General features: G+C 36.8%; 1 protein-coding gene across 3 annotated transcripts in view; it reads left to right on the top strand.

Annotated features, from left to right (window-relative positions):
• The window catches only part of Depdc1b (DEP domain containing 1B), a 94,571-nt gene extending 81,281 nt beyond the window's left edge, over positions 1 to 13,290 (top strand). For 2 of the 3 annotated variants that reach the window (XM_077795787.1, XM_077795777.1), the window contains 4 exons: positions 3,322 to 3,488; positions 6,342 to 6,518; positions 11,969 to 12,154; positions 13,129 to 13,290. In XM_077795787.1, coding sequence (XP_077651913.1) covers positions 3,322 to 3,488; positions 6,342 to 6,518; positions 11,969 to 12,154; positions 13,129 to 13,290 — 692 coding nt within the window. The remainder of the gene's footprint in view (positions 1 to 3,321; positions 3,489 to 6,341; positions 6,519 to 11,968; positions 12,155 to 13,128) is intronic. The other variant, XM_026402556.2, reaches the window with a different exon arrangement.
• The last annotated feature ends 1,863 nt before the right edge of the window (positions 13,291 to 15,153 follow it).

Raw genomic sequence — 15,153 nt, 5'->3', positions numbered from 1 at the left:
TGAGGATTGAATTCAGGAGCACTTGACCACTGAGCCACATCCCCAGCCAATCATCAAATGGCTGTCCACTGCTTTGATAGTTCTCTCACTGATGCTGATGAAGGTATCCACATTCTTTCACTAAAAAGGCAAGGACATTTGAGTTGTTATAGGACCTTCTAATACCAGGGAGTCAGGAATATCTTTTGTTACATAATAATAATGCAATAATAAAAATCATCCAGACACACAGTGACCCATAGAGTACTAACTGTTGACAGAGACTGAGTTATACATGGTGAATTTTATAAAAGTATTTTATGGGGTGATGTTTGCATAGGTTTATATTTTCTTTCATACTACTTAATATGGTTATGCAACTGTTTAAGCAATTAGGGTTCAGTAGGGCAGACATAAATGATTTATTATTCAATGATATAGCTATGTTGGGATATTTCAGAATTTTACTTGCTTTCTCATTACAGAGGATCAGAGTGAAATTTGTTCCTGAATATCAGTGCACAGTACATTTCTTAACCAGATTTAAAAGTTGTATCTGATTAATGTCATATTTCCCTCTGAGGTTAATTTTAATATAAACTTTAATGTAGTAATGGCTATGATCAAATTTATTGAAGTTTTTAATTTACCTGGGCTCCTCTTTATAGCCCATGGACTGCAGTGCAGTAAATTTATTTTTTTATGACTGTTCTCAACATTTTACTGATTCCTGGAGGTTAAGTGACTTGTTCAAGGATTCATAATGAGGCTTACTCAACCCACTATTCTTATTCAAATCTCAACAAGGGTGAGTAATTTTTATGCCTTCATTCATATGCTCATTCATTCATTCATTCACAAAAATTTATTTATTGGTTTCTATGACATATCAGGCATTCTTCTAGCTGCTGGAGGTATGTCAATAGAAATAAAACTGACAATGATATCCTTCTCATTGTGAGCTTTCATTCCAATGCAGCAGGGGGGAAGAGAATGGTAATAATAATAGTAAATTCTGTAGAGTATTAAGAGGTTAAAAAAAATCAACCAGGGAAGAGGTGCTGAAAGTATAAGTTTTATACCTTTTAGAATGAAGAAATGAATTGACTTTTAAATTTCATAAGTTATATTGAAATAATAGGTTTTGTCTTAAACCTTTTCCTTAAACCTTTCCAAGTAGGTAGCTCTGAACACACATTCTATTTTTCCCCTCTGTCAGCACTACTCCATCAAGCAAAGCTATAAATGATGGTTAAATTGTAAGACCAACTCATGAGACCTACTTAATTCATCATGTAGCTTAACTATGGTTCAAATCTAATAGTGTTATAGACCTAACTAGTATTCACAGTGAGTTTTTCTCTGGTAAAAGTGTATGCCACATTCCAGCGGAAGGTGTTGGGAATCTCATGCTTTTAATTGGGGGGATAAGCACTTCTTCCTCCTCCCATATAATCATCCAGTATTGGGCAGCTGGGGCTTTTCCATTCAAGTTACTGATGGTGGCTCCTCTACTGCCAGAGGTAGGGGCCTGGCCTTGGGAGGATGAGGGTTTTAGTGGAGCAGGGAATTAGGAGTCCTCTCCTCGCACTCCTCTGTCACTCTTCCTCGTTCTGCTCCTTGAACACTCTATGGCCGTACTCCCATGCCACATCTTTGTAATTGCTCTTTCTTTGCCCTTGAAGTTTGTTTCTCCAGTGTTTCCATGGCTTGCTCTCATTTCCTTCAGGTATCTGCTCATATGTCACTTCCTTAGAGAGAAGTCTTCCCTGAAATGTTGGAAGTGTTTTTCTGAGCTCATCCCTTATTCCCCAGCTCCTTTCCTGCTTTATTTTATTTTTTCTCCATAGCATCTTTCTACCTGACATCACCTTTCCAGATCTGTTCTACTCTCTGTTGGAAAGCAAGCTCCAGGGATCCACACAGGGATTTTGTTTTATTCCTCACTGCTTGTCTCTTAAAATAGTTTCTGGAATATAAACTGGCTTAATAAATATTTATTAGATAAATGAGTCTATTAAAATAAAAAGGCAGAAGCCTTTTTCCTTCCATGGACTTGATTAGGTAGAATCGAGAGCAGTTCTACATGTGTACATCTAGAATCAGAACCTGTGTATAAAGGTCTGGGACTGGGGATGTAGCTCAGTAGAGTTCTTGCCTAGCATGAGCCATGGCCTCGGGTTTGATCCCCAGCACCACAGAGGGGTGGGGACAAGCTTGCTCTTCTGTTTTCCCTTTCTCTCCATACACATCCATTGCCTTTGGGTTGGAACCCAAGCTCCTTGGTCTGGTATTTAAGGTCTTCTAAGACTTCATTTCTGCCAACCTTTCTAGCTTAACTTCTACCAAACCCTCCACCCCCCACCCCCAGCCTATGCTGCAGTCATGCGAGTGACTTAAAATCTCCTAGTATGTCACTAGCAACGGTTCATGCAGCACCTCTCACATTTTTGTTACTTGCTTACAGGTCTCTCCTCAGCTCTTTAAAGGAAAGGACCAGGGATATCTTTGTATTTCCAGGACTGTCACAGTTCCTGGTGTATCACAGATGACTAGTAAATATTTATTCAGTGTTAAAGATGGTTTTGCCTCCAATTCAAAGATTAGTTAGAAGTTGAAAAGGATGCATATATAATAAATAACTTGGTGGAAGCAGTTTCACTTCATTAGAGGGCTTGGATTTGAGTGTTCAGGGACAAATATGGTTGAAAAAAGCCCAATATTAGAATACGTTAATTTTTAACAAAATCATTCCTGAAACAAGGATGGATGGCATATAACATGATTTAATCAGCATATTTAAGTCTAGAGTGAGCCTAAGTGGAAGGATTATTTGACAGATTCTATTAAGAAGAAGCAGAGTCATTTGACAACCGACCGGCAGTGAGAGCTTTGGTCCTATTAATTAGTATGTGAGTCATGCAAGATGGTGACCTTGCTGATTGTGTGGAAACAACTCGTGGGGAGAATTCGGGTCAGCAATGGTGCATTCATGTTCTTACTGGTGCAATCCTGGACGTATTAACAGTGTGAGTGTCTAGGGTTAGGTGAGTGTAATTTGAACTGCTTGTGTTTCAGTGGGAAAGAGAGCTGTGAACTTTGATATCTGTCTGGTGGGAGGAAGAAATAGCTGTGTTTGTTCTACATTTTATCTCTGGTTGATGGATCATATTTTTTGTGCTGATTTGTGAGTAACGATGGATCTATATTCATTTGGCCAGGTACAGTTGAATATGTGAAAAGACTTGATACACTTTTTAGTAATATAATTTTTTTTTTTAATGTGAAAGTACAGAGTCAAGGAGGCTATAGATTTTGAAAGATAAAACTTTTTTGAATCAGGTTTGTTACAGAAAGAGAAAATGGCAGTTGAAGCCTTTCAGATTTGTTGCCTCCTCCTGCCTCCTGAAAACAGGAGAAAGCTGCAGCTGTTGATGAGGATGATGGTGAGAATCTGCTTAAACAAAGAGATGCCGCCGCTGTGTGAAGGCCTTGGGACCCGGACACTGGTAGGTTGATTATTAGTATCTAAGGTCCTTGAGGTTTTGGAATGAAATTCAACTGAGTCCAGTTTACTAGTCAAATCCATCAGCGGAAGGTGTGAGGCAGCCTGCTTAAGAGTCATGCCATGGGGTTGGGGTTATAGCTCAGCTGTAAAGCGCTTGCCTCGAACATGTGAGGCCCTGGGTTCGATCCTCAGCACCACATTAAAAAAATAAATAAAATAAAGATATATGTTCCATCTTTAAAAAAATCTTAAAAAAAAAAAAAGTCATGCCAGCCATCCACTCAGACTGGTGGTGTGCTTCTGGTCTAAGGGTCTTAAAGAACCTTGCGGAAAGCAAAGGGTGAGTATTGAACAGATGCTGAGTGCGGAGATATCTGCTGCATCCTGTTGGACCCTTGTTTAAGTTGGTATCTACTGTCAACACAAAAAGAACAAAGGGTGGATAAAAAGAGTAAGTGATTTATCAGGCAAACAACATTTTTTCTAACTCCATGGAAGTAAGCATTGCAACGCCTTTGTTATTATAACCAGTAAGAGAGATGCACTATATACAATAAATCAAAAAGCGAGGAAATAAATTCTACAGTTTGACTAGACAACCTGGGAGGAGAGAGATCATGTATCTCTTGGTTTGGTCTAACGGTCTATGAGTGGTAATATTTTTCAGTTTTGCTTAAAAACACCTACTAATTTTGAATCCTACTATGTAATATCAACACTAATTTATTTTTTACACTAATTTATTTTTATTTGACAAATAATTGTATATACTTACGAGATATGATGTGATGTTTATATATATACGTATACACACACACACACACATAGTAGAAAGATTAATTCAAGCTAATTAACATGTCCATCACCCCACCAACTTATTTTTTTTTGTAGTGAGATGTTTAAAAATTATTCTTCTAGCAATTTTGAAATACATAGCACGTTATTATTGTTATCATTAACTGTGATCATCATACTGTGGAATAGATATCTAAAACTTACAATTTCTGGAAGAACTTCATATTCTCTAATGAGCATCTCCCCTTTCCCCTTCCTCTCTTGCAACCTCTAGTAACCCCCTTTTATACTCTCCTATCAGCATGTTTTTAGTTTACGTTTAGAATTTACTAATAAAAACCGCTTTATTTTCCTCAAAAATATTCCTGGAGCACAAGTGGTGCTTCAGTGGATTGAATGTCCTTTCCGTATCCCAGTAACCACTACCCTTCTTGGGGATCCCTGGCCTAGCTTCAGAGAAGTATGGATGGGATAAGATCAGAAGAACACTCAATGCTCTGTGCAGTGATTTTTTTTTTTTTAAATCCTGGGGATTAAATCCAGGGTCACTTTACCACTGAGCTATATTCCCCAGTCCTTTTCTTTTTCTTTTTTTTTTTTTTTTAATTTCAAGATAGGGTTTTGGGCTGGGGATGTGGCTCAAGCGGTAGTGCGCTCGCCTGGCATGCGTGCGGCCCTGGTTCGATCCTCAGCACCACATACAAACAATGATGTTGTGTCTGCCGAAAACTAAAAAATAAATATTAAAAATTCTCTCTCTCTCTCTCCCTCTCTCACTCTCTCTTTAAAAAAAAAAAAAGATAGGGTTTTGCTAAGTTGCTAAGGCTGGCCTCAAACTTGTGAATAACCTGCCTCAACCTCCTAAGTGGCTGGGATTATTGGCATGCTCCACCATGTCTGATTTATGGAATGATTCTTGACCTCTTTTTTTTTTTTGGTGGGGAGGGGCTGATGGGCCTTTGTGAAAAGTTGAAGAAAACTTTGCATCTATTCACTATAAGAATGTATGTGTAAAAATTTCCATATAGTTTGAGGGCATTCACAAATCCCCTGTGATCCATGGTTTCCATGTTAAAAAAAAAATCTCCATCTATGTGTCTCTTTGTATCCATAAATATAAGTGAAGATAAGGTATCATTTGCAGTATGTTGAGGAAATCAAGTCTTATTCAACAGAATTATGATTTTGAAATAAAATTGTTAGCAATACATTTATTATCCTCTCTAGTGAAGGATGATATTGAGAATTGAGTCATTAGTATAAATTCTGTGAAAGTATATATTTTATATTTCTGGTTACTATAAAGAGAATTTCATCACTTAATGTACTTCTTTTAAAGTCCCATAAGTTTGTTCAAAGGCGATTATCAAATGTACAAACAAAATCCTAGAGGAAATAAGTTAACTAGGAGAAGATGTAATGATTGAGGCACACTGTTACCAAGTTTTAAAACAAAATCAATAATGAAATAATAAACATTTATAAAATTTTTGCTTTAAAAAAATCAGGAGTGCGCTGGGGAGGTGGCTCAAGTGGTAACACACTCGCCTGGCATGCGCGGGGCGCTGGGTTCGATCCTCAGCACCACATAAAAATAAATAAAGACGTTGTGTCACCGAAAACTAAAAAATAAATATTAAAAAATTCTCTCTCTTGTCTCTCTGTCTCTTAAAAAAATCAAGAGTTATATTAGGATATTAAGTGACTAAATGACTATAAAGTACTTTGAAATTCAAAGTGTTTTTATTTATATACGAATATGTCACAATATTCACAATAAAACCCCATTCTACATAGCTAGTATGCACCAATAAAAATAAGTGCTATATGATCCAAGTCATGGTGATAGTAATTTTCAGAAATTACTTGGACATACATTCCTCTACCATGTCTTTTAAACAGGAGATATAGACTTGTTTTTACTGCTTTTGAGACAGTCAGCACCTATGGCCAGCTACCTGGTGAGAGGTCACTCTTCTTTTTGCAAACTAGATGCACTTAGTTCAGAGGACAAAAGAACCAGCTCATCTGTGTTTTCTTACCCCTCCCCCACCTTTAGATGGTTCAGACATTTTCCCGTTGCATCTTGTGTTCCAAGGATGAAGTAGACTTGGATGAGTTATTGGCTGCTAGGTTGGTGACGTTTCTGATGGACAATTACCAAGAGATTCTCAAAGTCCCTTTGGCCTTGCAGACTTCTATAGAGGAGCGTGTGGCTCATCTACGAAGAGTCCAGGTAAAATAGGGGATATTGTCTGTCCTGTGAAATTTGCAGTGGAAAGTCATGTTATGTTGCTAGGCTTCTGGGTACATTGTGTTATAAGATTAAGTGAATTTAAAATAAGTCTTGGTATATAGTAAGGAGTAAATGTGCTTGCTATTGAAAAATTTATGAAATGACTGCTTAGATTTGTTGTATAAATCAGTGCTGTGTGGTTATCAACATACTATATTGAATAAATTTGGGAAATATAGATCAATACACCAGAAAATAGCAGTTATACCAAAATGTTCATAGTTAGTATTATGGTCTTTCAGGTATTTTGTGTCTTTTTTTCCTTCCTCTTTCCCTTCCTCCTTCTCTCCCTACTTTCCTGCCTTTATCCCTCCCTTCTTTTCTGTTTTGTGACTTACTTTCTTTTACTTAACAATACAATAAAAAAATTCCTCACATCATTAAATATTCTTGACTGACACCAGAGTGTCCAAGAGCACAGACTTTGGAGCTAAATGTGTTTGATTCAGGACATGCCTTTTATTAGCTTTGAGGCCTGAGGCAAATTACATAATGCCACTCTGGTTCAACATCTACCCCAACCTCTGTTTTTTTTTTTAATCTATAAATGAGAATCATAATAGTTAATTCTTGTCTCATAGAATTGTGTTGGAGATCAAATAGCTCAATACATGTACAGTCCTTACAGTAATGTTGTCACAAAGTAAACCCTCCATTAGTAGCTGCCGTTGTTGTTGTGTTGTTGTCATTGCTGCGTCATTATTGTCATTACTGTAGCACAGTATTCCATAATGGGAACATATCATAGCCCGTTTAAACGATGCCCTCTGGTTGATGTTTAGATTGTCTTTATTATTTTTCCCTGTTTTGCATGCAATATAATAATAAATATTTTCATAGCTAGATTATTTTTGCCTGATCCATGATTATTTTCTAAGGCACAGCAGTACTTGGTCAAAGATCATAAACCATTTTATAAGAATTGATAGGATATTGCCAGATTCCCCTTTTGCTTGTTTTAATTTACATTTGTGTCAGTGGCATAAGAAAGTGTTCATTTCTTTGCACCTTTGCCTTCTTTGTATATTATCAACATACATACATACAACATTGACCATTTTTTTGTGGATAAAAAGTACACTCTTACTAATGTTTTAATCTTTTTTGCCAATATTTTTATGAACCAAACTTAAAAAAAGTAAAAATTAAAAAAAAATGGTTTGCTGAATATCTGCAAGGAATTGTTATGGAGAACTATGTTGCTTTGTATACTGCATCGACATACATAGCCCAGGCATATATTGCAGCAGGTTGGCCTTATGAACCCTGTCCTGTCACCTGAAGATTGGAAAGCTGAGCCATGATGATTAATTTAGCTGTGAGTAAACATGATCTTGTCAAGAGCCACTGTGATGTGCACTGAATAAAATCAGTATCCACTCAATTGTCCAATTACCTTTTCTCTCTTGGAAGACCTCAATAGAACTGTCAAGCATGAGAGCCTATAGATCACAAGAGGCCTTGAAGAGGCCACTAAACCTCTGCGTCACATCACCTTTGAGTAGGACTTCTCGGAAAATGCACAGGGTAGACTGGACTATTCCAGTGAATTGTTTGGAGGCAGTTTCTGGGCTGACTCTGGGACAAACTGTGAGGTGGGCAATGTTTTTGACATCAGCCTCCTGCTGACCTGGTCTACAACCCTGTCCTTGAGCCCTTCAATCCCAGGTGTCTCAGTTTTTCTCATGCCCTAGGTTTATGGCTGTTGCAGTCTACCTAGACCTCACCCTTTATCCTGGCTCTTTTCTGGTTTTCCTGTAATTCAAATGAAAAAATAAAAATAAAAGGCATGTCCTGTAAGCCCTTTGCTCTATGGTTTCAATCTGTCTGCCTTAGGTTGATCTAATTGACCTTATAAACTATCTTTAGGCATGAGATGTGCTTAATGTAATTGGCAACAGACTTATTTTTAGTTGTGGCTTCTGGTGGGGGAAATTTTTTTTAAGCCAAATGAAAAAAATGAAAGAATGAATAAAATAGTGGGAATACAGAATAACAATAGGGTGCTCTGAAATTAGTGTTTTTAATGAATGTTCATTTATGCACAGACCTTGGTTTTCTTTTTCTTATTCTCCCCCCCCCACTCCCTTTTGACTCTCAATAGTAATGCAGGAGGGGATGGTCATGGTACCTTTCTCTGCCTAATTGCTTGTCTAAGGGCCAATTTCTATCCTTTCCTGAGGGAGGGATAATTAGACCCTCCAGATATGGGAGGAGCCTGTGTGGTTCAGTGTGTTCAACATTATACCTTTTGGGGGGGAGGTTGTTGTTGTTGTTCTTTTTAGACCTACATGACAGTAAAGTATATTTTGGCATATCATACATACATGGAGTATAACTTCCCATTCTTGTGGTTGTACATGGTGTGGAGTTACACTAGTTGTGTATTCATATATGAACATAGGAAAGTTATATCCGACTCATTCTACTGTTTTTCCTATTTCCATCTCATTGCCTTCATTCTCCTTTGTCTAAACCAATGAGCTTCTATTCTTCCCTTCCCCACTCCTATTATGTGTTAGCATCCATATATCAGAGAGGACATTCAGCCTTTGGTTTTTTGGGATTGGCTTATTTCACTTAGCATGATACTCTCCAGTTCTGTCCATTTACTGAAGAATATAATAATTTCATTGTTTACAGGTGATGAATATTCCATTCTGTATTTATACAACATTTTCTTTTTTTTTTTTAAAGAGAGAGTGAGAGAGGAGAGAGAGAGAGAGAGAGAGAGAGAGAGAGAGAGAGAGAGAGAGAGAGAGAGAATTTTTTTTAATATTTATTTTCTAGTTCTCGGCGGACACAACATCTTTGTTGGTATGTGGTGCTAAGGATCCAACCGGGCCGCACGCATGCCAGACGAGCGCGCTACCGCTTGAGCCACATCCCCAGCCCCACAACATTTTCTTTATCCATTCATATTTAAGGGCTTCTAAGTTGGTTCCATAGTGTGGGTATTGTGAGTTGAAGTGCTAGGGTGTTACGTCACTGTAGTTAGAATGCTGATTTAAATTCCTTTGGGTGTATACCAAGGAATGGGATAACTGGCTCAAATGATGGTTTCATTCCAAGTTGTCTGAGGAATCTCCATACTGCTTTCCAGAGTGGTTGCACCAATTTGCAGTCCCATAAGCAATGCATGAGGGTACATTTTCCCCCACATCCTCACCAACATTTATTATTACTTGTATTCTTGATAATTGCCAATCTGACTGGAATCTCATTAGATGCATTTCTCTAATTGCTAGAGTTTTGAACATTTTGTTTTTAAATTTCATTTTGTGTCATTTACCTTTTTTTTTTTAAACTTTTATTTTATTTTTTGTGGTGTTGGGAACTGAACCCAGGGCCTTGTGCATGCAAGGCAAACACTTTACCAACTGAGCTCTCTTCCCAGCCCCTGAACATTTTTTATATATTTATTGACTGATTGTATTTCTTCTTCTGTGAAGTGCCTATTTATTGATTGGGTTATTTGTTTTTTTTTTGGTGTTAAGTTTTTGAGTTCTTTGTATATCCTGGAGATTAATGCTCTATCTGAGGTGCAGGTGGCAAAAATTTTATCCCATTCTATTTGCCTCCTCTTCATGTTCTTGATTGTTTCCTTTGCTGTGAAAAATCTTTTTAGTTTAAAACCATCCCATTTGTTGATTCTTGATCTTACTTCTTGCTCTTTAGGAGTCTTGTTAAGGAATTCTGGTCCTTAGCTGACATGATGAAGATTTGGCTACGTCACTGTACTATGCTGACTTTAAGTCCTTTGGGTATATACCAAAGAGTGGGATACTTTTTCTTTTGTTAGGCACAGGGCCTCTTTTCTAGTGCCTAAGTTTTTGATCACTTTGAGTTGATTTTTGTGCAGGGTGACTGGAGTTTAATTTCATCTTGCTACAAATGGACTTCTAGTTTTCCCAGTGCCATTTGTTGACTAGGCTATCTTTTCTCCAATGTATGCTTTTGTCTAGTATGAGGTAACTATTTATGTGGGTTTGTCTCTGTTTCTTCTGTTCTGTACCATTGGTCTACATGTCTATTTTGGCACCAATACCATGCCATTTTTATTACTATAGCTCTGTAGTATTACTGTAGCTCTGTTTAAGGGTCTCGTATTGTGAGGCCTCCTACTTCACTCTTCTTGCTAAGGATTGCTCTGGCTATTCTGGGTCTCTCATTTTTCCAAATGAATTACATGATTGCTTTTTCTGTTTCCATAATGAATGACGATGGGATTTTAATTTGAATCGCATTGAATCTGTAAGTGCTTTGGGTAGTATGACCATTATGACAATATTAATTCTTCCTATCCAAGAGCATGGGAGATCTTTCCATCTTCTAAAGTCTTCTTCAATTTCTTTGTTTAATTTTCTGTAGTTTTCATTGTAGAGATCTTTCACCTCTTTTGTTAGATTGATTCCCAAATATACATTTTTTGAGGCTATTGTGAGTAGAATAGTTTTCCTAATTTCTCTTTCGGTTGATGTATAGGAACACAGTTTGTTTATAGGTGTTAATTTTGTATCCTGCTACTTTGCTGAATTCATTTATGAGTTCTAGAAATTTTCTGGTGAAGCTTTTTTAGGTCGTCATGTCATAGGCAAGTAGGAATAGTTTGAGCTCTTCTTTTCCTACTCATATCCTTTAATTTCTTTCTTTCATCTAATTGCTCTAGCTAGAGTTTCAAGGACTATGTTGAATAGAAGTGGTGAAAGAGGGCTTATGCCTGTTTGAATTGTTTAGTCATTATGTTTAATTTATCCTTAAATATTAGATCTTATTAAAGAGAGCATAGATTTTTTTTTGTTTATGCCGAGTGCAGTGGCACATGCCTATAATCACAGCAGCTTGTGGGGCTGGACAGGAAGATCACTATTTCAAAGCCAGCCTCAACAATTTTAAGGAGGCCCTTAACAACCGACTAAGACCCTGTCTCAAAAAAAAAAAAAAAAAAAAAAAAAGCTGGGGGTGTAGCTCAGTATTTACGCATCCCTGGGTTTAATTTCCAGTTAACCTCCTCCAACCTCCATCCCCACAAAAAAAAATAAATAAATAAAAAATAAATAAGAAGGATCTTGGCTGGGCATGGTGGCAGGTGTCTGTAATCCCAGGGACTTGGAATGCTGAGGAAGGAGGATTGCAACTTTAAGGACAGACTCTCAGAATAAAGAAAGCTGGGAATTTGACTCAGTGGTTAAGCCCACTGAGTTCAATCCTTGATTTAAAAAAAAAAAATAGGTAAATCTATGATTTTAAAAATGATATTACTCTGAAATTTTGGAAATATTTTTATTTCTCAATATACTTTTTCCAAATCAAATTGATAAATGACATACTATTCCTACTAGGATATGCACCATAATTGACCTAAACTACGTTTTGTTCCTTTGCCTCAGATAAAATACCCAGGTGCTGATATGGATATCACTTTACCTGCTCCTGCATTTTGTCGTCAAATTAGTCCTGAGGAATTCGAATACCAAAGAGCTTACGGCTCTCAGGAGCCCCTGGCAGCTTTACTGGAGGAAGTCATAAGTGATGCCAAACTCTCCAGCAAAGAGAAGAAGAAGAAACTGAAGCAGGTAATGGGGACATTCTTTGTAAGTCATGTTTCCTCCTTCCTCTTCTTAGGTTGTTTCTTCTTTTTATCTCTATTTTGGTAAGTGTTGTGTGACTCTCATCTGAGACACAGCAGGTTCGATAGCTTGTTATTCAGTTCATATATTTCAGAAGTTCTGTTGCTTCTACAACTGTGGCCAGTTTCCCAGATCTGCATTCTCGGATGTAATTTTTTTCCCATTATTGAACTCTTCATCTATAGAACTGTTCTCTTATGCTTGTCCTTTGTTTTGATGAGTGGCATGATGTGACCAACAGAATGATGACTAAAAGAAGCTAACTGTGAGGGCAGATTTCTATTTTTTTTTTTTTAATGTTAACTCAGATTGAAACCATAATGTCTAGAGTTTAAAAGCCATTGGTTTTAGGTAGCCACTATCAAATTGTTCCTCAGGCATTGTTGTTTCTCTCCGTGACTGTGGAGAAGAGTTCAGTGGTAAGAACCAAAGGAAGAATATATTGCCTCCCTTTAAGGTTTTCATAAAACAGTGTATATCAGAATGGTTGCTTTTTCATTTGGACAAAAGTTAGATTGATTCCAAATATATATATTTTTGAGGCTATTGTGAGTAGAATAGTTTTCCTAATTTCTCTTTCGGTGGGACTGAGTTGGAGAAGCAGGAAGAAAGGAAAATACAGTTGAGCCCAAATTTTCCTTAACTGCTTAGGACGTAAGTTATTTTCAAGTCAGAGTTACTTGTGAATATTTTTTAAGTGAGGTCTATTTATTGTTGGCAGTGGGAAAAATTTTAAGAAATATGATTAAAAGGAGAACTTCGTTCAAAGATTGGATCAAAGGAAAGATGAATTTGATCTATAGACATCAAAATGGAATGATTTAACAAAAATAAAAACAGGGAAGTATGGGGTCAGAAACTCTTCATTAAAACTTGCCCAATTTTCTTGGCTCTTCTATAAATTTTTGACTCTTGTTTAGTTTCAGAAATCCTATCCTGAAGTCTATCAAGAACGATTTCCTACGCCAGAAAGTGAAGCGCTTCTCTTTCCTGAAAAACACAAACCGAAACCACAGCTGCTCATGTGGGCACTGAGAAAGCCTTTCCAGCCATTTCAAAGAACGAGAAGTTTTCGAATGTGATGCTTCTGCAGGGACACTGCTTAGAGACTCTGTGGCGGTGGCTGTTTTGAATGCGAGCAGAAGAAAGAAAAGCACGACATACAGACTACTGAAGTGTACATACAGATTGTCTGACTTTTAAAATGTTGAGCCATTGTCAGTATTTTTATAAAATTCATGCTATTTTTAAAGTTGTACAAATCAATAAAAGATTACGAATCGAATATACAGGTTTGAAGTTGTTACAAAATCTAAGGTAAAATATTTTTATCTTTTGGGCTGGGATTGTGGCTCAGCGGTGGAGTGCTCGCCCCTCATGGGCGGGACCCAGGTTCGATCCTCAGCACCATATAAAAATAAAGGAATTGTGTTGTATCCATCTACACCTAAAAAGTAAATATTTTTTTAAAAATATTTTTATCTTTTTATTGTTATCATGATGTTTGTAAAATACTTGTGTGTGTACACGCTAGTTACTGATATCTTTGTGACAACCAGGTCTTAAGAAAGGTGTATATACTTGAACAAGAGACCCTGGATACTGTTACTGTGATGCTGTTGACCCATGTGATTTCTCCTGTGTAAATCCCACTTTTCATTGTTGCAAAGAAAAATTCTTAATGTCCTATATTTTGATAGCTGTGTCTTTTATTGCAGGTTTGTTGGATGCTCTGACAGATTTTACAAAAAATGGGTCTTTTATAACATGTAATTAGGGGGCTTTACATAAAAGTGGAGGAGGTTTTCATTTGCCAGCAATGATATGATTTCAAAATTATCTAGAGTCATAAGATTGAATTGGACAAATTCTTTGGGCATCCTTAGACCTATAATTCTAAATTAAGTCTTTGTTATACATTTTTTTTCATAAATGTTTTTGTGAAAAACATAAATGGATTAAGCAAAATTAGACTATTTCCTTTATAAATATATTTTTTCTCAGTTTCTTTGTCCTTTGGAATGTAAATAAATGCTGTTTTTTTAAATACCATACATAGTGTTTTCCTTTTTTTTTTCACATGTTTAGATTGGTTAGAGAGCATCCTTAAATGCCTTTGCTAATATTCTTACATCAGTCATTTATTTCTGTAGGAAAATAAGTGAGATTTGGGCTTCTGTATTAGCCTTTAAAAGGCACCCCCCCACACACACACCCTCAGCCCCATTTGTTTGTTTTTTGCTTTGCTTCGCTTTGCCCTTTTGCAAAATAGTGGAGCACTTGGACCACGGACATGTGGAAGGCTTCCTCTGAGAGCCATTACCCAGAAAGCTAAGGACAACACCTAGTAATTGGCTTGTGGTACAGTCTGGGCTGATTTTTCGTCGCACTTGAGATCTATTGCTGTTCTCTTGTAGCAGACCACCTTCAGCCGTTGAAAGAGATTTTTCCTCATTTAAAAAAAAAACGGATAAAAGTATTCCTATTAGTTTGAGTGCCACCTTCCATTCCAAATATGTAATGCAATTGGTTATTTTTAGTGTTTCAGGATTCACTTTCAGACATTGCAAAGAATGATTCTACTTTCTGCTCTATTTGCCCTTTATGGCAGAGTTTATTTTCCAAAATATTCTCTCTATTGCTCATCTTTGGAAGTATATGTGATTATTATCTTTCTTTTCTTTTTTATGATTCCTTTTTTAAAAAGTTTGACATACTTGTGGAAAGACCAAAAACATCTCCACCACCTAAGTATGAAACTTATAATAGGTAACAGTAATTTCCCAAAGCAGTTGTACTAATGCACACTTCCATTATCAAAGAGCTTCTTTTGCAGAACATCCTCACCAAAACATACCATTGTCAGACTTTGAATTGTCAGTGTGAGGTGTATAGCAGTGTCCATATACTTTTGGACTTTTTCACTTTTATACAAATTTTAACAG

This window comes from Urocitellus parryii, chromosome 1, assembly GCF_045843805.1.
Source record: "Urocitellus parryii isolate mUroPar1 chromosome 1, mUroPar1.hap1, whole genome shotgun sequence".
NCBI classification, from domain to species: Eukaryota; Metazoa; Chordata; class Mammalia; order Rodentia; family Sciuridae; genus Urocitellus; species Urocitellus parryii.
Note: the sequence above shows the minus strand (reverse complement) of the source record. Positions and strands in the feature narration are given on the sequence as shown.